General features: G+C 41.4%; 1 protein-coding gene and 2 non-coding genes across 3 annotated transcripts; 1 reads left to right on the top strand and 2 right to left on the bottom strand.

The window, feature by feature from the left end:
* Nucleotides 1-1,072: 1,072 nt before the first annotated feature.
* LOC112085764 lies at nucleotides 1,073-1,178 on the top strand. Its single transcript, XR_002899063.1, has one exon. It is a non-coding gene; the product is annotated as a small nucleolar RNA R71 (small nucleolar RNA).
* Nucleotides 1,179-8,957: 7,779 nt separating this feature from the next.
* On the bottom strand, nucleotides 8,958-9,064 carry LOC112085815. The gene has a single exon (XR_002899105.1). It is a non-coding gene; the product is annotated as a small nucleolar RNA R71 (small nucleolar RNA).
* An 11,743-nt stretch (nucleotides 9,065-20,807) lies between these two features.
* On the bottom strand, nucleotides 20,808-23,061 carry LOC112085427. Its single transcript, XM_024154640.1, has 3 exons — nucleotides 22,616-23,061; nucleotides 21,930-22,066; nucleotides 20,808-21,791 (listed from the first exon to the last, which is right to left on the bottom strand). The coding sequence occupies exons 1-3, from the start codon at nucleotides 23,016-23,018 to the stop codon at nucleotides 20,808-20,810; spliced, it is 1,524 nt and encodes a 507-aa protein (XP_024010408.1). The 5' UTR covers nucleotides 23,019-23,061.
* Nucleotides 23,062-25,777: the final 2,716 nt, after the last annotated feature.

The following is a 25,777-nucleotide window of genomic DNA, read 5'->3' as shown; positions in this document are numbered from 1 at the left end:
TAACATTCACATTAGCACTAGAATCACATAAACAATCCGAAAGGTCAATTCCAGAAATAGAGCAAGTGAAAGAAAAACGCCATGGATCCTTAGACTTTTTGAGTCTTTGGTCAGGTAAGCGTTTTGGTACCTTAACTGGAATGATCTGGCGACTCTCATACTCGGTTTTTGTATCCTTCATAAAAGGTTCAGGTTTTGATTTTCCTCAGAGTTTGCGACTGGTCCTTCTTTCGGAACTGCTGTCATGGCAATCAGAACTTCTTTGGATTATCTTCCACTCTTCCTGGCAAGACTCCTGGTTGCCTCTTCGTCGAATGTGCAGTCTTGACATAGGTTGCAAGAGATTCAAACTTCCCATTCAAGTCATTGTACATACAATCGATCCTCACTCCCATTTTCCTGATCAAATTCTCATTGCCTTGAGATGTTTGCATCATGCTTTGTTCAAGCAATTTCACCTAGTTGCTTAGCTGGGAAAGGATTGCTTCTAATGAGCTGGTTTGTGCCTTTGTAGGGTTTAAAGGTGGTCTTTGTTGGAAATTTCCTCCTCCATGGTTCCCATCTGGGAACTTGTTTGGAAAATTCCTCTGCTGCTGCGGATAAGGCTAGTTCTAGGGGTTCGTGGCTCCCTGGCTCCCGTATGAGAGATTGTTGAAGTTGGCATGCATTCCGGAAGTTGTGGCTCAAAGCTGGACTGAATCGGCTCTAGTGTTCTTGAGCTCCCATGGAATTAATTTCTTCTTCATACATGCCATCATCTTCATATCTTCCACCGTCTTCATTTCCTGCAGCAGTATCATAAGCATGTATATTCTTATTTTGAGATTTAAGAAGTTGACTTACCATGCTCTTTAGCTCAGCAATCTCCCTTGACTCATGACTAATGATAATCTTCTTTGATCTGTCATACTCAGGGTTGTTGTTGCTGTTGGCCAACGCTAAGTTTTCGATGAGTGCTCTCCCTTGTGTTACAGTTTTTGAAAGGAAATCTCTATTGCTGGCAGTATCAAGAGAAAGTTGATACTTTTTCTGAAGTCTTCTGTAGAAGGTGCTAAGCAGATTTGCTCCAGAGAAACCATGATGTGGGCAGTCTCTCTCATACTCTTTAAATCGTTCCCAAGCTTCATAGAATGATTCTATTGGGCCTTGTGGGAAACTTTGTATCTTGTTTCTCAGCTGGTTCGATCTTGACTTGGTGTAGAAGTGGTTCAGGAAAGCTGACTTGCATTCTTCCCATGAAAAAATAGAACCAGATGGCATAGATTTTAACCATCTAAAAGCTCTATTACTTAGAGAGAAAGGGAAAATCTTACACTTCACATAGTCTGCAGTGTCAGAAGTGGTTCTCACCATTCCACAGATTTCTTCAAAAAGATCTATGTGATCCATTGGATGCTCAGTAGAGATATCACGGAATTGATTTTGCTTCACCAGAGAGACAATTTGAGGTTTTATCTCGAAATCTCCTCTGGCTGGGGCAAGAACTTGAATAGCTGATCTATTTTGAAAGTGTTGGTGAGGTGCATCAAAATAAGCAATAAGTCTATTGCAGGGCTGTCTTCTCGCAGGATTGCCAAGCTGTATGGGTCGATTGGCCTCTCTACCATTAGGTGGAACAATATTTTCATCATTCCTTTGTTCTCTGGGATCATATCGAGTATGCCTCCTTTGATCAACAGCGGCTTGAGCAGCATTTCTAGGGATTTGGTTTCCCTCTCCATCGAGTTGTGGCTCGCCATTTGCTTCATGAGCAGCCTCTCGGTCATCTTCGTGAATGGAATCCCAGTCATCATCTCCAATGTGATCATCTTGATCACGGTTTAAATGATCTTCTCGATGGGTTCGGATTAACCATCTTGAGCTTTCTTCGTCTGAGCTCTTTTGTGTTTGTCGATCTCGTCTAGGGGCGGTACAATGTTGGCAGGATTTTTCCTAGTTTTCATGACCTGAGAGCAAAGAAAGTAAAGATAAAAAAGAGAAGTTAGAAAATCTCCAGAAGAACTCGAAAATCTTGTGGTCTAAAATTGATATTAGATGAAGAAATCAAATCAACAGCGACAAATCCCCGGCAACGGCACCGAAAACTTGATGTGGATGCAGTGTGCAACACAAATTTTACCCTAAATAAGCTGTAAGTGCACAGTAAACACAGTAGTGCTTAGGGATCGAATCCATAGGGATTTGTGTGTTGAAGACTTTTAACTGATGCTAAAAACAATCGTAGACCTAATCGAATAAAAGGGGGTTTTGGTTTGTCACTGATATGTTCATAAAATGACTCATTTAGTATGCATTTTTAGTCTAAAACTCGAGTCTCACGCATGCATTTTAGATAGATTCATTATGTTTCATCTTTGTTTTAGAGTTTTAGGATTTTGCATTAGGTCCAAGTGACTCTTGCATTGTTTGGAGTGTCAAACAGCTATTTTGGAGGTTACTTGAAGTGGAAGAGATGAAACCTGGTCAAGAAATGGTGAAAGAAGGATCAAAAATGGTTAAGATGGTGTTTTGGAGTTTATCGGCTTTTCCATGTCTAGAGCTTTAAGTTCCATCTTATTCATATCACTGGATCATTTGTTATCTTGTTACTGTTTAGTTTAAGTCTTTAATGATTGTTAATCCTGTTTTAGCTTTGTTTGTTTGCATTTGTTACTTGTGAAAACCAAAACTCTTGTTCTGTTTGAATTTACATGAACTAGTGTCTATCTTCACACTTATGGATTGATTACCTTTTTATGCTGCAACTGCTTAATGGGATTGATACCCTAAGAGTAAATAAACTCTTGTCTATCAATTGGCGTCGTTGTCATCTGTGTGATTGTTTAGCATTAGTTGCTGAATTCATCTTGAGATCAAGTTTTTTGTTTTACTGAGTAAACCTATAAGTGCTGAAGTTTCAGGTTTATGTCATATAGACCAAGGACCAGAAACAGAAGTTGTGAAACCGCTGAACCCTTCATTGACAATATCCATTTGCTTGATAGAAGAGGCAGAAGAGCAAGAGAGAGAGCAGATCATCTTCAGCAGCTGGGTATGGATCAGCCAGGAGATCAAGCTGAGCACCAGGCTCAAGTGAACCAAGCTCAAGCGGCCAGAAATGATGCATAGGGCTTTGTGAACTAGAATATGGCAGCCAGAAATGAGCACCAAACTCAGATGATTCAGAATCAGGCAGCCAAAAATGAGCATCAAGCTCAAGTAAACCAACAAGGGCATCAGGTCAGTCAGCCCTACCCACAACCTCCCAGGCGTCAAGAGCCACCACCTGTCTTTGTTGGAGAGAATGACAGGGCTAATGCCCATCTATACCGAGCAGGAATCCAAACTCCACCAGTCTAAACAATAATTTTGAGGTAAAGGCATCACTTCTCAATATGGTGCGGAATTCAAAATTCCATTGACTGCCTATGGAGGATCAACTTGAGCACCTAGATCAATTTGATAGATTCTGTGATCTGACAAATATTAATGGGGTTTCAGAGGATAGCTTCAAGTTAAGACTATTCACTTTCAGCTTGGGAGACAAAGCTCATCAGTGGGAGAAGAACTTTTTTTGTTGAAAATATGTTAAATTATATTAAAAAAAACTGTTTCCTTTACATCTGTTTAAATGAGAATGAAAGGAATAGGGAAATTTGCTAAGAAGAGAGTAAAGCTTTTAGTACGATACATAGTAAATGACATGCTTTCATAATCTGGAGCCAAACCAGAGTTGAAGACCATCTTTGAGATTGCGATCCCCGATCAGTCGTAAAGAACTCAAACGGTTTTGCATCGTTTTGTCAAACTTATGAATCAGTTGCGCCGGTGGATTTGGCACATCACCGTGACGTCGTCTGTTACAATCTTTCCAGAGCTGTGAGATTGAGGCTTGGAAGATAAATCGCAGAATAAAGAGTTTGGTTGCACTGTAGTTATTTGATATCAGGAGAGTGATGATCGCATCCCAGTTACTGGTGTAGCTGTTTCCTAGCAATCCTCCGCTTAAATCATGCTACACCTGTTGGGAATAGCTGCATTCGTAAAAGAGGTGAGATCTCGTTTCATAAGGGTCATTGCAGAAGACACAAGCAGTAGAAACCCCACTCCTCCATTGCTGCATCCTATCGCCTGTAGTTAGTCGATTTAAAATCGCCAACCAAGTGATAAAACCATACTTTGGCGTTACGTTCTTGAACCAAACGATGGAATTCCAAGGTTTCCGAGCTTGGACCTGTCTGGTGTTGTGCCACATTTGTCTTGACCTGAATTTCGTGTGGAAGTGATTGTTTCCTGAGTGCCACATCGGCTGATCATCAGCTTGTGTCCGTTGTCGCAGAGCTGTTGAATTTCGTCTTCAATGGAATCGTAAACCTCGTTTCTGTGTCATCTTCTCCTATGGGTACGCCACACAGATGCTAAAGTAGCATGAGCTGGGACACCAAAGGTAATGAATCTACTAGCATCAGTTCCATCTATCAGCCGCCCCATTGAACACCAATCATCGTACCAGAACGACGTTTCTTCCCCATTCCTTACTTTGATGCGATGGAAGCTTTTTGCTACAGTTCTCACTTTTAGAAGTTGTCGCCACACCCATGAACTGCACATCTGCTTCTCATTCACAACCCAAAAAGACTTCCCACGAAGCAGATTCTGGCTTACCCATTTTACCCAAAGCGATGTTTTATTCGTCAGTGCGAGGTTTACAATCGTTGTGTAGTGAGAAAATCCCCAAACCTCCCTCTGATCGCGGTTTACAAACATCCAGCCATGATACTTTGGATTTCTTCGAACTGAGAGTGGGGCCTGACCATAAGAATGCACTGCACAACGATTCAACCTCTGATACAGTTTCGCGGGAGAGGAAAAGCTGAAATCCAAAAGTTTGTAAGCCCTGCAATGACAGAAACCAAAAGCTGAAGATGACCCGCATATGATAAGTGCCTCACTGTCCAACTACCAATACGCTTCCTGATCTCTGCCACTAGTCGTGCATAGTCATCTTTCATCATCCTCTTCGTCATCAGTGGAAGCCCTAGGTACTGAACCGGTAGCTCACCAATTGCAAAGGGAAAATTTTCTATTATAGAAGCTCGATTTCATCTGAGAAACCCGCTATGAATATGGTTGATTTCTCTAGACTAATCTTCAATCCCGCGTAGTAGCAAAATCATCAAAAATCCCAATGATGCTCTATCGATTGTTTTTTCCCATCGCAAAAAACATAATGTCATCTGTAAAGCTTAAGTGTGTGAGCTTTGTCTTTGCACAATCTTTATGATAACAAAATCCCTTTGTCACCGGTGCTCTATCTAGCATGCAGGATAATACATTCATGCAGAGGACAAATAAATACGGCGAAAGTGCACAGCCTTGTCTCAAACCCCGACGGCTCTGAAAGTAACCTCCAACTCGCCATTTACTTGAACAGAAAATGAGTCTGTGGAGATACAAGTTTCGATCCACCTTATGAATTTTTGAGGTATTCCCAGAGCTTCCAAGACAGTTAGAAGCAAACTTCATTGCACAGTATCAAATGCTTTCGCAATATCTATCATCATCGCACATCTAGGAGTACCCCTCTCCTTGTGATAATCCTGTACAAGCTCAGAAGCTAATAAGACGTTTTCAACAAGAAGACGATCACTTACGAAAGCAGTTTGGTTTGGCGATATAATGCCTGGAAGGATACATTGTAATCTATTCGCTAAAATCTTTGAAATGACCTTATACAGCACATTGCAATAGGATATCGGACGATAATCTTTCATTGTTTTAGCATCACTCTTCTTTGGGATTAGGGCAAGTATGGTGGATTTCACTCCCTTTGGTAGGAAACCTAACCGAAAAAAGACTGAACAGCAACAACATCTCGCCCAACAACTGACCAGGCCCCTTTAAAAAACTCCATCGTAAAACCATCTGGACCTGGAGACTTATCATTCAGGATTGAAAAGAATACTGTTCTTACCTCCTCATCAGTGGCATCTCGAGTTAACATCTCATTCTCCTCACTCGAAACACTGCGTCTCAAAAAATCTTCCACAACTTCCACATCTACTCCCTGAAAATCCGACGGAATATGAGTCATAAAGTCGCAAAAATGGTTTTCGGCTTCTCTTTTAGTTTCTGTGTGATCGCGCAACACATTCCCCTGCGAGTCTACTATCTCCCTGATTGTGTTACGAGCTTCTCGTACAGGCAGCTCTGAATAAGACCTTGTTGCACTTATCACCCACATTCAACCAGTGCAACTTTGATCGCTGCTTTAGAAACCCCTCCTCCAAAGTAGTAAGATGTTCCCATCGCTCAAGAAACTGCGTCTCAACTTCCTGTTGCTTACAAAGATCGTCAAAAGCTTCTTTTGCCCGCTTAGAAATATCCCCAAATCTGTTTTTAGATAGCTCACGTAGCTTAGGCTTCAGGTCCTTCATCTTCTTTGACAGCCTATGCATTGCTGATGTCGAATGAAAAAGTTCTGGAGTTTTTTCCCATTATTCCTTTACCGCTGGGATGAACTCTGGCATATTCGCCATCTGGTTTATAAACTTGAATGGCCGCTTAGTGCTATGTGAACCAATGTCCAAATAGATGCGCCCCCTCAAATGATCTGAGCAGCCACCCGCCTCAAAAGTGCAGTATGATCGCGGGTGTTGTGTGAGCCATTCTTCGTTTATAAGAACTCTATCCAATTTTCTTGTGAATCAATCTCTCCTTTCTCTTATTGCTCCAAGTGAACCAAGGTCCATGAGCTCCTATATCATCCAGCGAACAGGTTTGAGTTACTGCTTGGAAATCAAGTGAAACCTGTGTTGAAACCATTGATCCTGGACTTGAATTATCATCTGTAAACAGAATCTCATTATAATCACCACAAATTCTCCTGTCTTTACAAACCCCCGAATCATACAATTGCTTTATCTCTGCCCATAAAGCTTGACCCTCCGACACGAAATTAGCCGCATAAATAAAAGAACAAATGAACTCCTCATCTTGTCCTTCCTGTGATATCAAGCAAGTAACCATCTGGATGATCTTTTGAATCACCACTAAATTCACTCCTGTATTCCATAATACCCAAATCCGACCAAGTCGATTATGTTCATAATTTGATACCAAAGACCATCCTGGAAAACCCGAAGCAGCTATAGAAGCACTTCTAGTCTCTTTTACTCTTGTTTCCAACATACATCCAAACTAAAAAACATTTCCCCGCACCCAGTCCTTTACTACCAAGTGTTTACATCTTTTGTTAAAACCATGAATATTCCAAAAGAAACCCGTCATTTATGATGATTTCTTTTGTTATTCGCTCTCTTCTTTGCCGGTGATCCACGAAACCTCCACCCTCTCTTCCTCCAACTCCTCTACTTTCTCGTCAATCTCGCCCTTCTCCTTCTATTTCTCTATCTCATCCACATTCTCTCCACTCTCCTCACTTTCCCCTCCTCATAAACCATAAGGTCAGAAAATCGAGATGCAGTGGAAATCTCAACTTCCTGCACATCATCCTTTTTTGTTTTTCATGAGATCTTTGTTGGTGATATCCATTCCATTTTTTTCCCGTTTGTTTCCTTTCGCATCTACCTCTCATAAAAAACCAGTACTTTAGAATTAAGCGAGTCAGCTCTCTACCTCACCAGAAGACTCTGCTCTGTCAACTGCTTCTCCTTCTGTTTTGTCACTGATGCTAGTAAATTGGTCATTGCTTTCCCGACAAGCAGAGTGGTCTCTGCATTTTTCGACGCCTCCACCTTTTTGCTTCGCGATCGACTACCATCTGCAGTAGGTGTAGCTTGTTTCGCCGGAGTGGATAACTCCTCTCCACATTTCAAGATTCTCACAAGCACCTTCTCCCTTTTACAGTCCACAACAGCTTGACCCCAGCCATCACAACCTGAGCAGTGTGGAGGTAGTCAGGGAAACTCCTATTGAATCTCCACCGCCTTGCCCTCTAATTCGAAACAATGCACCTTGGCAGAGTTTGTGTTAAATCAACCTCCACTGAAAATCTGGCAGTATCAAAGTGTTTCACCCAAACTGTGTCCAGGTGAATCTGCTTGGGAGTACCCAACGGACTAGCAAGAAAGCTCAATCCCTTCCAATTGTATAGCTTGCGAGGAACGTTTTTCAACACTACCCACAAAGGAACCAATTTCAAAACTGGCCGAGCCTCTTCGTCATTCGGACTCCATTTCGAGACAAGCATGGGAATGTCCTTGATGTTCCACATCTTTCTCCTGAGTACTCTGTCCCTTATTCCTCTGTCCGCGATTCTGAATTTCACCGTCGTATCATTAATGATGAAGACGTCTATTTTGGCCGATTTGTTTCCTACCGTCCAAATCCGATTCACTGTCATGTGGATAGATTCCACATGAGGAGCTTTTTTGAGGAATTTCCCCAGCACACAGTCATCCCACATAGGTGGTTCACTTAAGATTGATTATGGAACACGGAAAACCTTAATACCGTCAACCTCCTCCATCTCCATATCAAACTTTTCCAAATGCTCTTTCTTTCTCACCACTTCTGTCCACTTCTGCGTTGGTCCTTTCTTCGAGACCAGATCATCCTCTGCCATTACCCCCAACTCCTTTACAGCATCTGAGCGCGCCTCCAACGCCAACTCCTTCGCAGATGCCTCCTCTTCCAACACCACGATCAGAGGTAAATTTCATCCCCTTCATCGCTTTGCTTCTTTGCCATCTCCATCATGTTTTGCCGTCTCCTGCCCTCCGTTTTCCAGTAGCGGAGGAGCCTTCTGCTCCGGCGCCGCCATGCCGGAAAGCCTTACTTGCTCGAGAAACCTTAAGCCCTAGATCGCCTCCAAATCGCCCTAGTGCTGACCTGTTCTTTTTGTTCAAGGTTATTTTTTGTTTGTCCAATCTTCATCTCCAAGGGGTTCAATCCAAACATGGGAAAAATGTAAGCTGACCTTTCTCTCTAAATTCTTCTCCACACCAAGAACAGTCAAGTTGATGAATTAAATCTCAAGCTTTAGCCAATACAACAATGAGAGCTTTGGGGAAACATGGGAAAAATTTAGAAGCTATACAAACTAGTGCCCTCACCATGGGTTCTCTGAAGCTTCTGTACTCAGCACTTTATACAGAGGAACTCTCCCCAAGTTCAGGGATCAGTTGGATATAGCTTCTGATGGCAACTTCCTTGCCAAAGAAATCAATGCAGCAATGGAGCTGGTAGAGAACTTGGCTATGAGTAATAACATATATGGAGGGAATTATGACAGAGACAATTGAGGAGAAGGCTCAAGTTAGGAACAAAGGATGATGAAAGACATTAAGGAGCTGCAGAGCAAGCTTGACAAGGTCTTAGTGGCTACACAGAAGCCACTCCACTTTGTTGGCGAGTTTGATGACCAAGCCACATGTTTTGAAAATGTCAATGAAGATGGCTTAGCTCAGGAGGAACTCCACTACATTAGAAACTAGAACAAGTTCAACATGTTTAACAACTACAATCAGAACCTGAGCTATAGAAACCCCAATGTAGCCAACCCTGGAGACCAAATGTATCCTCCTCAGCAAGTTCAGAATCAGAGCTTTTTTCCAAAGAATCAGTTTCAGGGGAACTTTCAGAGCAAGAAGCAATGTGTTCAGCAGCCCTATCAGTTTGTTCAGCAACCTCAGCAAAACCAGGGGAGTAACTTCACTAGTCAGCCGCCTGTAAGCAAGTTTCCACCAGGTTTTGGACAACAGAAAATGGGACAGCATCAACTGGTTCATCAGCAGATGGGTTCAGACTTGTGTGGGGTTCTACAACATCTACTTCAGGGTCAACAAAGGGTTGAGCAACAAGAAATCAAAGAGATAAAAAGAATCAAGCTTCTTCTTCTAGACAGCAAGGAACACTCCCTGGGAAGCCTGAACCAAACCCAAAAGAGTATTTCCATGCCATTACTCTAAGAAGTGGCAAGGAGCTACCTGAAAGAGAACAAAGACATGTGCTGATTGAGGACAATGAGCAACTTGGTGGGGAGGTGCATCAAGGGAGTGATCTAGTTGATGAAGCTGTATAGAATGACAAGGGTAAAAGTGTGGCAAAGGAGATGGTGCCTGAGAAACCATATGTGCCACCACCACCTTATCAGCCCAAATTTCCATTTCCAGGAAGGTTCAAGAGGCAGCTCTTAGACAAGGCTAGAGCTTTTTTTGAAAAGCAATTGGAGAAGACTCAGTTCACCATGCCTATCATAGAAGCATTCCTTATGGTTCCTCAGCTTAGGAAATTCTTAAAGGATGCTATTTCAAACAAGCCAAAACAACTACAAGGAATGATGGTCTTAAGTCAAGATTGTAGTGCAATAATTCAGAGGAGGACAATCCCTAGGAAGCTATCTGATCCAGGGAGTATTGGCATGCACTATTGGTACATTGAAGTTTGCAAGCTGCTTGTGTGACTTAGGAATTTCAGTGAGCTTAATGCCTTTCTCTATTGCAAAGAAGTTGGGGTTCACAACCTACAAGCCTGCAAGGATATCTTTGGTTATTGCTGATAGATCAGTTAGGCTTCCCATTGGATATATCAGTTAGGCTTCCCATTGGACTTCTTGAGGATCTTCCTGTGAAGATAGGTGAATTTGAAGTCCCAACAGACTTCACTGTGCTTGAAATGGATGAAGAGCATGTTGATCCTCTCATTTTGGGTAGGGAAGATTGATGTGAGAGGAGGCAAGATTGAGTTGCACTTTGGATCAGAATCTCTTACATTTGACATGAATGAAATGATGAAGAAATCTACCATTGAGGGCCAGGTATTCAATATAGAATCCATAGAAGAGCTTGCTGATGAGCTTCTTAAAAGTTTAACACTGAAGATCATCTTCAAGTTGCCTTAACTAAAGAACATGGTGGGTATGGGTACTTGGAAGAGATACCCTTGAGTTTATGAAGCTTCTTGATTCTCACAAACCACTAGGATCAGAAGCTCAGATTTTGGAGCTGGAGACAAGCGGCCAAGAGGATCAGAGCATCATGAGTGGGATCAGTACAAGTCAAGGGCCGGTTCAATAGTGTATGGTCGTGGGTGGTGGCACCGGTAACTTGTCAAGCCCAGAACGGGTGGTGGCAGAGAATGAGTACCAGTGACGAAGGTTCTTTGGGAATGTGTTATACAATCTATAGGGCGATTGCTACGATTGAGTGATTATCTGATTAGAAAATATTAGAATTATATTATATAATAAAATTAGTTATTATATTCTAGGTCGAATGTTGTATGGGTTCAATGTCTATATTAAGAATACTCGTATTACTATATGATATAATGTGTTTATGAATCTTGTGTGCTCCATAAGGACACATTCACTTTGTATTTTTCCCTGAATACTTACCCCTCTCTTCTTTTCCAAGCGAGACCAAAGAGTAAAATTTGTGGCAGTCGTTGTGGTGTAATGTCCTTGAGCCCTAGGTGTATTTTGTTATTTTTATTTAAATTTTAATAAATATTTTAATAATCTTATAATGGTATTTTATTTCCCAAGGTTTAAAGATGAATTTATTTGTTAAAATGTTCCCTCTTTTCAGTTAATGTAAATAGATGAATATTTTTCTCTATATACTAAGTCAGTTCGTGACTATTTAAAAAGTTCTTAAATGAGTGTGATTCAAGTTAGGTTATATTTACGAGATTAGGGTGTCTCGATTTGGTATCAGAGCGTAAGATTAGCCAAACCGGTCAGGCGTTTTGGGACTTGTTTAAATTTGAATCAATTTTTTTTTTCAAAAAAAAAATAATAGACTTCTTTTATGATTTTGAATTTCTAAATTAAAAAGGGGGTTTTAAATTTTGGATTTAAAAAAAAAATATGTTTTCTTCGATTTTCAAATGTTGTCAAATTTTTTTTCTTCATCACCTTCAAAATTATTTTTAAGGGATAAAAGGTAGGACATAACGACCTTGACCCGAGTCAGTCTTATTTGATTCTCTAGGTTGAAGATCTGATCCGAGTGTTTTTCCAAGATGTCAAGACCTTATTGAAACCGGAAAGAAAACTAGGGAAAGTCAAATTATTAGAGTCTGTGCAATATATCCGTTGCGATGTCACAGTGAAATGATTCTGAAGGACGCGAACATGGGGTCGTGATAACACCTTGATTTTGACCACTTTTCACCATTGATTTCAAATACTTTTTCAAAGGTTTTACTTAGTTTTAGGAACTTTTATTATGATTTCCATGTATTTGTAGTTTCAAGACTTTTTTCAGGAAACATAGGGAAAATGATGCAAAATAGAAGAAATCCACATTTTTAGCTCAGAGTCAGACCGTCTGAATTTCAGCCTCAAATAAAGACTTTCTCACCGTCCGATCCATCTCATATTTGGAGACAATCAAGAGGAGACAACCAGCTTTACATAGCACTTTACATCACAAAGATCCAACGGTGCAATCAAAAGATACATGGAGAACAAGTTGACCCAGTTCACCAGTCCCGGAAGACTCTCACCCGCGGTAAACACATGTTTTACCTGCCCTGGAAGACTCTCACCCCCGGTGGACCTTAAGCAGAGCCACAAGGCCCAACATCAAAAACCAATTTGCCATTTATCTTCAGAGAAGCCCTAAATGAAACTTGGAAGACCTTAGGACCTATAAATAATTTGTTTAGCAGCCCTAAACAGGTGTGTGCTCCTATAATGAGATTTTGAGCCACCAAACTCTGTTTTTCTAGGGTTAGGCGATGGAGATGGGGATTCTTCCCCAGATCCATTGTTCTTTCTCCTTTTTATCTTATTAACTTTTCTGTTTCATTCTTTTGCATTCTTCTATGTCTTTTATCATTCATTGCATCATGTAGATTAGTCCCAGAGAATCAAATTGTTTGAAGATATCGACAAGCATATATATCGATTAGGATTTCTATAGTTCTTAGCCATATTCTAGATCTCATCTCTTCTAAGTTGTTCATAAAGCAATAAAGTAGATTCATGACCTATTCTCTGAGCCTAGGATCGATCAGAGCCACGAGAGTGCTGTATCAGATCATATTGTACCTAGCTTCAGAAGAACATAGTTGCTATAGGAGTCGAGAGCTACCTATAGAGAAGATGTGGGCAGACGAATTTAATATCTAATGCATGATCTTAAGTTTACCATGAGAGCGAGAGTTAATTGCTAGATCTAAGAGATTAGTTGATGAAGGTGATGACAGTTGGTTAATCATACATATGTCTATTCTAGTTCAATGCAGATTCCCAGAAACAGATGAAGATAAATCGCCCGGAAGCTAATTGGAAATGCCATCATACATCGATTAGAGTAACCCGAAGAAGTCTAAATCGCCACCTATGAGTTTAAGAGTCTTTAGTTTGAGTCGATATGCTTTAGATGTTCTTTTAACAATTCATCCTGCGTTGCATTTCTTGTGAATGTTAGATTAGGTTTAGTTTAGGATCTTAACCAAGAACCCCAAAACCTTTTATTGGTTTATGACTTTGATTACTTCCCAGTTTGTTGTTTCTCGCAGATTAGACATCATCCCTGTGGATTGACACTCTAAGTCCTACAACATACATCTGTGCACTTGCAGACACTAGGGTTTTATAAATTTAAAACTTTTGGAGGACCAACGAACTTGTTAAAAAACAACCCTAGGCCCGCAAGCCTATCAATCTCATTCATTCACTTTTTCCTTAATAAAATTTCTTAGAGAATTCTTTCTTTTGTTCTTCGTGAACTTTTTCTGATTACTTGGTGGTTAGCCATTTGATCATTTCGGTTTATCAAGTGTCGTCCATTACACTTAACGCACCCTTCACCCAGTTGTCTCGTTGGGACGTTCAAGTAGTTAAAGGGGCTCAAGGATTTTTTGGGAACTTAGTTCTCACTCCTTAACATCCTTTTTCCGCGGGTCCAATCAGCCAGCTTAGTCACCCCCTTGTTTCAAGCCTTTCACCGCGAGCTTGGGCCTAAGGATCTTCGGGTTTCAACCCACCCCTTAGCATCTTCTCCGTGAATCCATTTGGAGTCAAGGATCTATCAGCCAAATCTGATCAAGAGTGTGATTTCCTTGGGAAGGTCGTATCATTAAGACTAATCCACTCTTATGGTACTAATTACTTTGTTAATAACCTAACCAAGAACAAATTCTCAATTGTAAAAAGAGTAATAAACAAACATTACTAACAAGATTATACAACCAAAATATTTTTTTAACCATCTACTCTCATAGGTTAAATAAGCAAACCCTCTATTTAGCTTTTTGGAGAATTTCATCAAACACCTTCTGTGTGTGAAATTTACAAAGATCTAAATCAACTTTCTCAAGCTAATCAAACATTAATAACTCTAAATAGAGAAGGGAAACAAGCATCTATTACCTAAATGTAATAGATAAAACTTAAAAGCACTCTAATCTACCTCACCTATAGATTCAAAAGAGACTACTCACTAAACATGCTCAAAACCATAAAATTTATGAAGATAAGAGTGAGAGACATGTTTAATGATAATAAAAAAGGTAAATTCAGGATAAAAGGATCCTAGATTGCATTCAAAATAAAAGAAATCTGTTTACAAGCTCTTGTTTCCCAAAAGGATGTGTGTTTTAAAGAGAAAATAAGATGTCTTGGAAAATTAGGTCTAGAGACATCAATACTAAAGGTCTACTAACCGGGTTAACCCGAGACAAGCCGGATCTTGACCCGATGGGTTTGGGTTGAAGGCTTTGACAGGCAAACCTCCTGGTCGATGGTTATGGGTCTTGGGATCCTTGGGCCCGTTCCAACTGTCCATTCAATTGACCAGCAAGGCCGTTGGTTTCCCAGGCTTCAATAGACCTCTTGGTCAATGGTTTTGAGTCTTGGGATCCTCGGGTCGATTCCAACGGTCAATTCAATCGACCAGCAAGGCCGTTGGAACCTCCCCTTTCTCGGCCAGCCTCTTCGCTTGACCTCCGTGCTCTCCAAAGCAATCCTAATGACTCCAAATACATTTTCACTGGTTCAAGTCCATCCTCCAAGCTCCCATGAGTCTCCGTATAGACCAAAGACACCTAAAAGAAGAAGAAAAAAAAACACACAAAGAATCTCTACGACCAAATGTAAACACTCTAAATTCTAAATGAGGATGAAAACTCAGTACCATAAATATGCATGCAAAGTACACAACATGCTAAGTAAATGCATGTTTAAATAGGCTAAAATATGAGTACATCAGTAACTAATGACTAAGATAAAGACTTATAAAAGCAAGACAAAAAAAAAAGCAATTAACTAAAGCAATACTTAAGCAAAGACTATGTAATTGAAAACAGAGTAAAAACAGAGTAAGACAAAGTAATTGACTAAACAAGATTAATAATGATGAAAGATGAATCCTTGGGTAAGATCCTTGACTTTGAGTGAATCCATATATGATCTATGATGTTAAAACAATCAAAATTCTTGGGTTCACCTCTAGAGGTGAACCACTTCATTCACCCCCTCTTATTTTAACTAATTAAAAAAAGTGATATTTAATATTATATTTAAATAGAAAATAAAATCTAAAAATTAAATTAAACAAATAAAAAAATGTAAAATATACAATCATTAAGAATAAAAAAGTTGAAACCGTACCCTAAACCTTAAATAAAACAAAAAGCTTAATGATTATATATTCTTGTTTTATTTATTTATTTTAAAATTTTAATTGATGAATATGCTAAAATAACATAATTTTTTTTTTCAAACTGCAAACTAGAGTAAACCTTAAAATTATTATGCATCTATATTAATATAAGATCGAGGTATGATCTAAAGTGATGTGTCGGATCCTTGTTGCTGGCCTAAAGGCCCTCTCTACGAGGACAAGAGATAGTCGAAGGGAACAGAAGTGTGGAGATCAAGCAACTGGCCTATAGGCTTTCTTTGCTTAACCTAGTGGATAAGATGGATCAAAATAGTAACTGGGAGATTGAAGTGACGCCACAAAGCTTTTGGTCTAGCTTTGACAAGTCCATGAACACAAGAGGCAAGGGGCAGCTGCACAAGTCTCTGTTGTTTTAGGGTTTTCAAGAAGAAGAAAGTTCTCACTTTATTGATAATAGGTAAAAACATTACTAAAAGGGATGCATTTGGGATTTTACAAATAGTCCTTCAGCCTGACCTTCAAGGGTTGACACAAAGAAGAAAAAGGAAAGTACTAAACGACATACTCCAAAATTAAACGAAAAGAACACTTATAAAAGTCATTAGTTTAAATTCAAATTTGATTTCTTATTCTATGACAATTCTAAAAGAAAATTAATTAAAAGGACTAAAGACTAAACCTGCAAAACAAGGAAATGAAAGTCAATAGTTTAAATTCGAATTTCAATTCTTACCTCGCTGATCGAGCTCTCTAAGATAGTGTCATTTTGGACTTAAGAAATCACGAGCAATGATGGGCAGAGATTAGTCTTCAGGAATGACTTATTGACTCCTGCTTGGGCTTGTTGTCTTCATGTCTATGTTGCCCTCTTGATTGCGGCTTGATATGTTTAGAGGCTTCATTGTCTTGATAAGATCTTCATGCTTTTCTTGCATCATCAAAGTCTGCATAGCTTTTTTTATATCCTTCTCGCATATTTCTTGTGCCTGATCAGGTCCTTGGGGGCTCATACATCATGGGTATCTCCAAGTCTTAAGGTTGTTCTGATCTTGTTTTCTCATCAATCCATTCCTTTTAAGAAGGTTCTAACCTCAGAACTTGTTCATCAGCGTGAAAAGGAGCCAAGTCAGAGATGTTGAAGCTAGATGATATATTAAACTCACCTGACAGCTCAAGGTGGTAGGCATTGTCATTTATGCGCTTGATCATTTTAAAGGGTCCATCTCTTCTTGGTGCTAGATTAGACTTCCATTGGTTTGGGAACCTCTACGGCCTCATCTGTAACCAGATCCAATCTGCTGGTTTGAAGGTGAGTTCCTTCCTTCCTTTACCAGCTTGCTTTTATATTGATCTATCTTTTTCTCAATGTTTTCCTGGACCTTTTGGTGTAGCTTTCAAACCAATAAGCTTTGCTCTCTCTGTCTTAATTTGGATACTCTAATGGGAGTAATGGTGAAAGATCTAAAGGTGTGAGAGGCGTAACCCCGTAGCTAACTTTAAAAGGACAAAACTTGGTGGCGGAGTGAGTAACACAGTTATAAGAAAAATCAATAAAGGGAAGACAGTCTGACCAATTCTTTAAAATTTTACCAACCGTTGCCCTTAAAAGGGTGGAGAGTGGCTCAAGAATTTTGCATCCTCCAAGTTTCATCAAAAGTGTCCTCCAGAAGTGGTTTAAGAAATTTGTATCTCAGTCGGATATACTTCCTTCAAGAACCCATCAGCAATTTGAGTGGCATCATTTGTCTTTGAACAAGAGATGAAATGAGCCATCTTATTAACCACCACGAATATGGAGTCTTTGTTCATGATCTTGGGAAAGCCTAAAACAAAATCCATAGACAGATCTACCCATGGCAGGTTAGGAATTGGTAAAGGAGTATAAAGACTATATGGATGTGACCTGGAATTTTATATTAGACAAGTAACACATTTGGAGCAAAGCTGTTCTACATCTCTCTTGAGAATTTGGAGCAAATGCTCCACCACCATGGAGACTCGCGACCTCCACACCACCGAGATGAGCCCTATTTGCCGCACCTGGTGAACTGTCGACCATCTCATCCTCTTCCTCATCAGATTCTGCACCAAAACGCTGAGGCTGATCGATTGAGGCTCCAATTGAATCGATTAGGAGCTATGCTGAATCAATATCTTGATTTCCAAGTTGTTACGGAAGCTACCCTGTACAAGAAGATCGATGACCTCACTCACCATGTGAAATCGCTGGAAGATCTGCACTCTCAAGATATTGCGGCTTTAAAAAGGAAGATAGATGCTTTCGAGGAAGAACAGCCAAGACAGAAGTATGATATCCTTCAAGGATCCATCGATGCCAAGGCTGCCAAACTAGAGATAAAGGAGGCTAATGAAATCGCTTCATGGTACAGAGGAAGGACAGATGGTGAACTTCAAGAGATTGAATTTTGCCTAAACAAGCTTGGGCACAAGAGCATGGAAACCAGTTCTGACATCAAGCATCTCTCTAAGTGCCAAGGAGACACAAACCTTGTTGTGAGGAAGATCTTTGAGAATCATAAGAAGGATTCTCTTGTTCATGGTCAGAAAAAAGAAAGAGGATCAACCAATTTGATCTGCTCAAGTTAAATCCCTAAGCTACTCTGCAAGAGCACAGATGTGCAGTTGTAGTATGTAGGGGTCGAACCACAGAGACAAGAAATCACTCAATAAACCTTATGTAGATAGAGTTACGCTAAGTCGAAATATGCAGAACAAAAAAACAATGCAACAGAAATAAATAAAGCAGCGATGAAGACAGTTGTAAATTCGATGTGATAAAGGATAGGCCTAGGGTGATTTTCAGGAGATCAATGAATGCAAATCAACTTAACAAGTCAGGGTTCAGTTTAAGCACAGTTCTTGAACTCGAAACACGGAACTATAATTAACCAACTTCCGTTGTGAGAATTATCTAAGTTAAAATCCTAGAATTCCAAATTCCTTTGTAAATCCTACAGATTTAAACCAGCCTTAATTGCACAAGTTCAATATGTTCACAAAGCTCCTAAACCAAATTCCTTTGCGAATAGTTACTTTGCTCAACTCAGGTTCTTTCCAGTTATTCAATTACACTTCCGTGTCAATTAAGCAACCTAAGATCTAAGTTCTAGGTGATCAGTCCAGAATTAGCTTTAAGAACAACCTAAGATGAAGAACAAATAGATATGAACCCTAACTAGCAAGTTAATTGATCATTCAGAGAAAACCCTAATTAACCCTAAACCTAACAGGTGATCTACTCAGACATGGTTATTGAAACAACAAACATGATGAATAGAAAGCAATAGATTGAATCGAAATAGATAAAGGGGGTTCGAAATCTTCTCTCTAAACGAACAGAGTACAGACTTGTCTCCCCAAGCTCAGAAATCGCAAAAGCCGAAAAACTCAGAGTATCTCTCTCTCAAAAATCTAAGGTCCTCGTAAAAAGGGAATAAAAATCCTATATATATCTCTAAGACACGTTTTGGGCTTCCTTGAAAACGTTTGGGCCCAACTCCTTCTTCAAATAGGAAACAAAGTCGCCTTTTCCTTATTTCTCTGACAAGTGTCGCGCGTCACTCTCCATGGTGTCGAGCGTCACTAAAGCACAAAATCCATACTTGACGAATTTGATCCTGATTAAGCTCAAAAGTGCTCCAAAGTCTCCAGTTAAGCTCCAAACGTACCTATGACCTGAAAAGACTCCAAAAGACTCGAAAGACACTAAAAAGACTCTATAAATAGGACTTATACCATGGTTAAAAACCATAAAAACCATGATATATCAACTCCCCCAGACTTAGCATTTGCTTGCCCTCAAGCAAACAGAACACCAAACAAGAGAAAGAAGTTTGAAAACACAGAGACTCAACCTTTCATTGGAACATCGCTTTTGACCGATCACCCTGCAACTCAACTACTGCTTCATCATTCCAAATCGAACCACCATGTACTTCTCCGTAGACATTCACAGCTTTCCAGATTAAGTCCAAAATTCCACAACATGGTCCATAAACCTTCATCGCTGGATCTCACTGATGATTCAGATGCCAACAACCTTCTAGACTCTTTCCCGTACTATACTCAAACAAATCAGCCATACAAACTTTGGTATTTTTTTTCTCTCCCCCAGACTTATTCTTTTCGCACATTCATCATCTTTTTCTTTTTCTTTTTTATGGCATATACTCGATAAGAGTAAAGCTGCGAGTACTGATGGTGTTTACCATCGAGTCCCCGAGTTGTCCCCTTACCTTGTATCAAAGGTTTTCAGCGAATAGTGGGGTCATGGGAAACATTCCTACCCCTCACTTCCTTCCTTTGTGTGATCATTCCAACTTAGAAGTGAAATAATGGGATCATTGGAAACATTCCTAGCCCTTCACTCCTAAGCGAAAATCATCTCAATCTTTTTGCCCTTTTTCTTTCTTTCTTCTTTTCTTAGTTCATCACAAGGGAGAGAAATACCAACATTAAATTTCACACAGGCTTTCATTGATCAAGTACGAACGAGGAATCAAGCTCTAAGGCATTAGTCACATCAACGAGTTAAAAGTGAAGTTCAGAACTTAGCTCAGGTTAGTGGACTCTGTTGGAAACATGGACGCCTCTAGTCAGCTGGTCAGCCTTTGGATTTTTCATTAGTCGGATCTAGACTGAATCTGCAGCATTGGTCACTTAGATAAAAGGTCAGCACAATAATTCCAAGAAAAGCATCATAATCTCCAACAAGTTTTGACTCAAAAACGTTTTGACACGACAGACTCTAAGAAAAACAAACACAATGTCAGCAACTACCTCCCCCAGACTTGAATAACACTGTCCCCAGTGTTATCGAGTCCGAAGTTGGTGAAACAAAAGAAAAGAAACAGAGAAACGCAGGAAAAACGAAGAACTTACCTGGCTGCAATGATGGTGTCGCGCGACACTGATGATAGTGTCGTGCGACACTTGTTCTCCTCGTACCGAATTGCAGCAGATCCATCCGAATTTCTGGTTCGACTCCGGTTATCTGATTTCCTAATTTTTTTTTTTTTCAATAAAGGTAGAAAATCAAGTGACAGGCGACACCAAGTATGGTGTCGCTCGACACCAGCCCTGTTTCCCCTAAAACACGAAAAAGAAAAACGAAAATCAACTGAAACAAATGACTTATTTACAGACTCACCAGTGGATTGCCTTCCACCAAGCGCTTGTTTTAAGTCATTAGCTTGACTTGATGGCGATTCAAGCAGGAGGTGCACCATCCAGAGGCACGATATGTCCATCCGGAATCTCAGCTTTGGCCCAGTAGTGCTTCACCCTTTGTCCATTGACTGTGAACTCTCTGCTACCATCTGGTGTGAGGAGGACGATAGCACCATAGGGGCGAACCTCTTTGACTATGAAAGGACCTGACCATCGAGAACGAAGTTTACCAGGAAACAATTGCAAACGAGAATTATACAGAAGTACCTGATCATTCGGTTCGAATTGCCTGGAGAGTATTTTTGAATCATGATACGCCTTGGTCCTCTCTTTGTACAACTTCGAATTCTCATAGGCATGGTGCCTGATTTCGTCCAACTCATTCAGCTGTATCAGTCTCCTCTCTGCAGCAGACTTGATGTCGAAATTCATCAGCTTTATCGCCCAGGCTGCCTTGTGTTCGATCTCCACTGGAAGGTGACAGGGCTTTCCATAGAGCAGGTGGAAAGGTGTGGTGCCTAGAGGTGTTTTGAACGCTGTCCTGTACGCCCAGAGTGCATCGTCCAACTTCGCAGCCCAATCCTTTCGAGTTTTACCCACTGTCTTTTCCAGGATCTCCTTAATCTGACGATTCGAGACTTCGACCTGTCCACTCGTCTGAGGGTGATAAGGAGTGGCAACTCGATGATGAACTCCATGCTTCCTTAGGAGTTTTTCGAAAATCTTGTTAATAAAGTGAGTACCACCATCACTTATAACAATTCGAGGCACTCCAAATCGAGGAAAGATGATGGTTTTGAACATCTTAAGGACCACTGAAGAATCGTTGGTGGGACTGGCAATGGCTTCGACCCACTTTGAGACATAATCAACAGCAACCAGGATGTACTTGTTCCCATAAGAAGAGGGAAAAGGACCCATGAAATCGATACCCCAGTAGTCGAATACCTCAACCTCAAGGATGAAATTCTGTGGCATCTCATGTCTTTTGCTGATCTTTCCTCTCCTCTGACAAGCATCACACTGCGAGATGAAAGCATGCGCGTCGCGAAACATGGTAGGCCACCAGAAGCCTGCTTGAAGAACCTTAGACACTGTTTTGAATGTTGCAAAGTGTCCAACATATTCGGATCCATGACAATGAAACAGCACCTCTGGAACTTCTGACTCTGCAATGCATCTTCTGTAAATCCCATCAGAACAGTGCTTGTACAGATATGGCTCATCCCAGTGGTATCTTCGCAGCTCTCTCAGGAACTTCTTCTTTGCATAGCCCTTAAAGTTCTCAGGCTCAGCCTCTGCAGCGAGATAATTGGCAATATCAGCATACCAAGGGCGTTGGGTAGCGGATACAGCAGCTGAACTGGTCTCAGGAAGTCTGTTTCGAATTTGGGAGGTCGCTGTGTTCGCCTGAGAAAGGTGACGCGCGACACTAGTGGTGGTGTCGCTCGTCACTAACGCTCCTCCAATTCGAAAAACCTGCAATTCTTCGTCAAAACTGCTCTGGGACTTGGTTTCCACATAATACACATTCTCTTCTGGCAGGAAATCGTCTATGGGTACGTCGTCTTCAACCCTGATGCGTGAGAGATGATCTGCCACACCATTCTCAACCCCCTTCTTGTCTTTGACCTCAATATCGAATTCCTGAAGGAGTAGCACCCATCGCAGTAACCTAGGCTTCGCATCCTTCTTCTGCATCAAGTATTTGAGTGCAGAATGGTCTGTGTGCACAATCACCTTCGATCCCACAAGGTATGGTCGAAATTTCTCAAAAGCAAAGACCACAGCCAACAGCTCTTTCTCAGTAGTAGCATAATTCCTTTGAGCATCATCCAGAGTTCGACTGGCATAGTAGATGGCATGAAGCTTTTTATCCTTCTTCTGTCCTAGAACAGCACCAACAGCAAAATCACTAGCATCACACATCACCTCAAAAGGCAAATTCCAGTCAGGAGGCTGCACAATGGGGGCGCTTATCAGAGCATGCTTGATCTGTTCGAACGCAGCAAGGCACTCATCTGTAAACTCAAACTTAGCATCTTTGCAGAGCAGAGCAGTAAGAGGGCGTGCAATCTTGCTGAAATCTTTGATGAAGCGACGATAGAAGCCTGCATGACCCAGAAAACTTCTAACCGATTTCGCAGAATCGGGTGGTGGCAAGCTCGTCATGACGTCAATCTTCGCGCAATCCACTTCGATGCCAGCTGCAGAAACCTTGTGCCCAAGCACAATCCCATCTCTGACCATAAAGTGACACTTTTCCCAGTTAAGGACCAAGTGTTTCTCTTCACAGCGAGCCAGAACCTTGCAGAGATTATCCAGACAGTCCTTAAAAGATGATCCGTAGACTGAGAAATCATCCATAAAGACCTCCATGAAATCCTCAATCATGTCAGTGAAGATGGACATCATACATCTCTGAAACGTCGCAGGAGCATTACAGAGTCCAAAGGGCATCCGGCGATATACGAAAGTGCCGTATGGACAGGTAAAGGTGGTCTTCTCCTGATCGTCTGGGTGGATAGGGATCTGGAAAAATCCTGAGTACCCATCGAGGAAGCAGTAGTAGGGATGGCTTGCAAGTCTCTCCAGCATCTGATCAATAAAGGGCAATGGAAAGTGATCTTTCCTAGTCGCTGCATTCAACTTCCTGTAATCGATGCACATCCTGTGTCCAGTCACTGTGCGCGTCGGAATCAACTCATCCTTGTCATTCTTCACAACAGTAACCCCTCTTTTCTTAGGAACCACGTGCACAGGACTCACCCAAGCACTATCTGAAATTGGATAGATGATTCCAGCTTCCAGTAGCTTCATGATCTCCTTTTTGACGACGTCTTTCAGGTTAGGGTTCAGCCTGCGCTGGTGCTCGATCGACGACTTCGACTCATCCTCCAGGTGGATTCGGTGCATGCACAAGTCGGGTGAGATACCTGAAATATCATCAAGAGAATAGCCAAAAGCTTTGCGATGCTTGCGCAGCTTGCTCAGTAGTAAGGTAACCTCAGCATTGTTCAGAGAAGAGTCGATAATGACTGGATAAGTAGAATTAGAGCCCAGGAATGCGTACCTTAGTCCTGCAGGGAGTTGTTTGAACTCAATCTTAGGAGCTTTCTCCTCACTCCAGTCGGATAACTGCTTCACCTTCGCAGGAGTCTCAAGCTGTTCCACCTGCGATGCCAGCTGCATCACATGCTCGCTGGAGTCCAACATCTTTGAGTAAGATGCTGAAATTTCGTCCAAGTGTTCGGCCTCAGAGGCAGACGTGGTCAGAGCTCTCTCAAGTGGGTCTGTAGGCAGCATCTCATGGAGAAACTCCTCAGCAAAATCTGTGAGAGTATCGACATAGAAGGTCTGACCATCGATTGTGGGCTTCTTCATCAGCTTGTCCATGTCAAAGTTCATCACCAGATCTCCAACATTCAGAGCAATCCTGCCTTTCCTGACATCGATGATAGCACCTGCTGTAGCTAGAAAAGGTCTCCCAAGGATAAGAGGATCCTTAGGCTCCTCTCCATACTCCAAAACCACAAAGTCAGTTGGTATCATGCAGTCTCCAACCTTGATTGGAACATCTTCTAGCACCCCTTCAGGTATCCTTGTCGAGCGATCAGCTAGGATGAGGGAGATCCGTGTTGGCTTGAAATCAGTCATGCCGAGATTGACAGCTACCGAATAAGGCATGAGGTTAACACTTGAACCCAGATCACACAGCGATCTCTTGAATCTCTCTGTGAAGATAGAGCAATCCAAAACAAAGCTTCCTGGATCAGACAACTTCTCTGGAATTCGGTTCTGAATCACTGCACTGACTTGCTCAGATATCATCATCTCCTCTTGTTCATGGCTGAGATTATTGGTTACCATTCGCTTCACATAACGTCTGATGACAGGAGTGATCTTTACAGCATCAACCAAAGGAATCTCAATCACAAGCTTTTCCATCAGGGCCTTGCATCATGCATCATCAAGCTCTTGCTTGGACTTCCTAGGGCTCCTTGGGTAAGGAACTTTAGGTTTGTAGACTTTCTCCTCTGCAGATTTCGGATTCGGAGCATCAACAGCTTCGCTCTGCAATTGGTGACGCGCGACACTAGTGGTGGTGTCGCTCGTCACCGGCTCTGCAATCTTAGGAATTTCTTCAGAATCTTCTAAGTCCACGACTTCAGGTGCAGGAGGCATCTTCTTGGGCTCAGAACTCAGATTTTTACCACTCCTCTGATAGCACTGCAGTGATGCCTTGGATTGGTGTCAGTCTTCCCAGGAAGAAAACCCTCTTGCCTTTTAACAGAACCTGCAGTTTGGGCTACCTGTGTATCGAGCTGCTTGACATGGGTGTTCAGAGCTTCGATTTTTCCATTCAGATCGAGGTAGAGAGCATCCATCTTCCCATTAAAGTCCACGGTGAGCTTCTGCTGACCTTCCAGAATCTGTTCCAACATAGACTTCATCTCATTGTCAGGATTTTGAGGTTGAGATGAAGGGTGCTGTAGTTTCTGGAAAAACTGTTGCTCGAAAAAGGTTTCTGGTACTGAGGCTTAGGCGTGTAACCAGAGAAGTTCTGATTACTGTTGAAGGTATTCCTCTGATTATTTCCACTGTAATTTCCACTGTAGCTTCTGTTACCTTGCTGATTACCAAACCTCTGACCCTGAAATCCTGATCCACTGACAAAGTTGACATCCTCTTCCTCAGCTGCATCCTCAGGTTCGAAACTCTCCACCTCCTGTGCGAATCTGACAGATTTCTTACCCACTAAAAGGCTGTGCACAGAATCAAGTTTAGCTTTCACCTCAGCGATCTGCGATCTATCCATGTTCCCTGCTTGCTTCTTTCGCTCAAGATCAGCATTCTTGGTGCTGTTGCTGGATGCCAAGTTTTCGATGAGCTCAACAGCTTCTTCTGGGTATCGAGTGTTGAAGTTACCATTGCTTGCTGCATCAAGTGCCATCTGATACCTCCAGTCGATACCTCTGAAAAAGATACCCAGCAAGTGCACATCGCTG

Source organism: Eutrema salsugineum, unplaced genomic scaffold, assembly GCF_000478725.1.
Source record: "Eutrema salsugineum unplaced genomic scaffold, Eutsalg1_0 scaffold_3, whole genome shotgun sequence".
NCBI lineage: Eukaryota > Viridiplantae > Streptophyta > Magnoliopsida > Brassicales > Brassicaceae > Eutrema > Eutrema salsugineum.
The sequence above is the reverse complement of the archived record's forward strand: the minus strand, read 5'-3'. Positions and strand labels throughout refer to the sequence as shown.

Coding starts and splice junctions, on each gene's coding strand:
- LOC112085427 (XM_024154640.1), bottom strand. CDS start 23,018: ATGGTCAGAGATGGGATTGTGCTTGGGCACAAGGTTTCTGCAGCTGGC. Junction 22,067..22,615: donor TCATGCCATCTACTATGCCA/GTCGAACTCTGG, acceptor ATCTCGCTGCAG/AGGCTGAGCCTGAGAACTTT. Junction 21,792..21,929: donor GATGCATTGCAGAGTCAGAA/GTTCCAGAGGTG, acceptor TTCATCTCGCAG/TGTGATGCTTGTCAGAGGAG.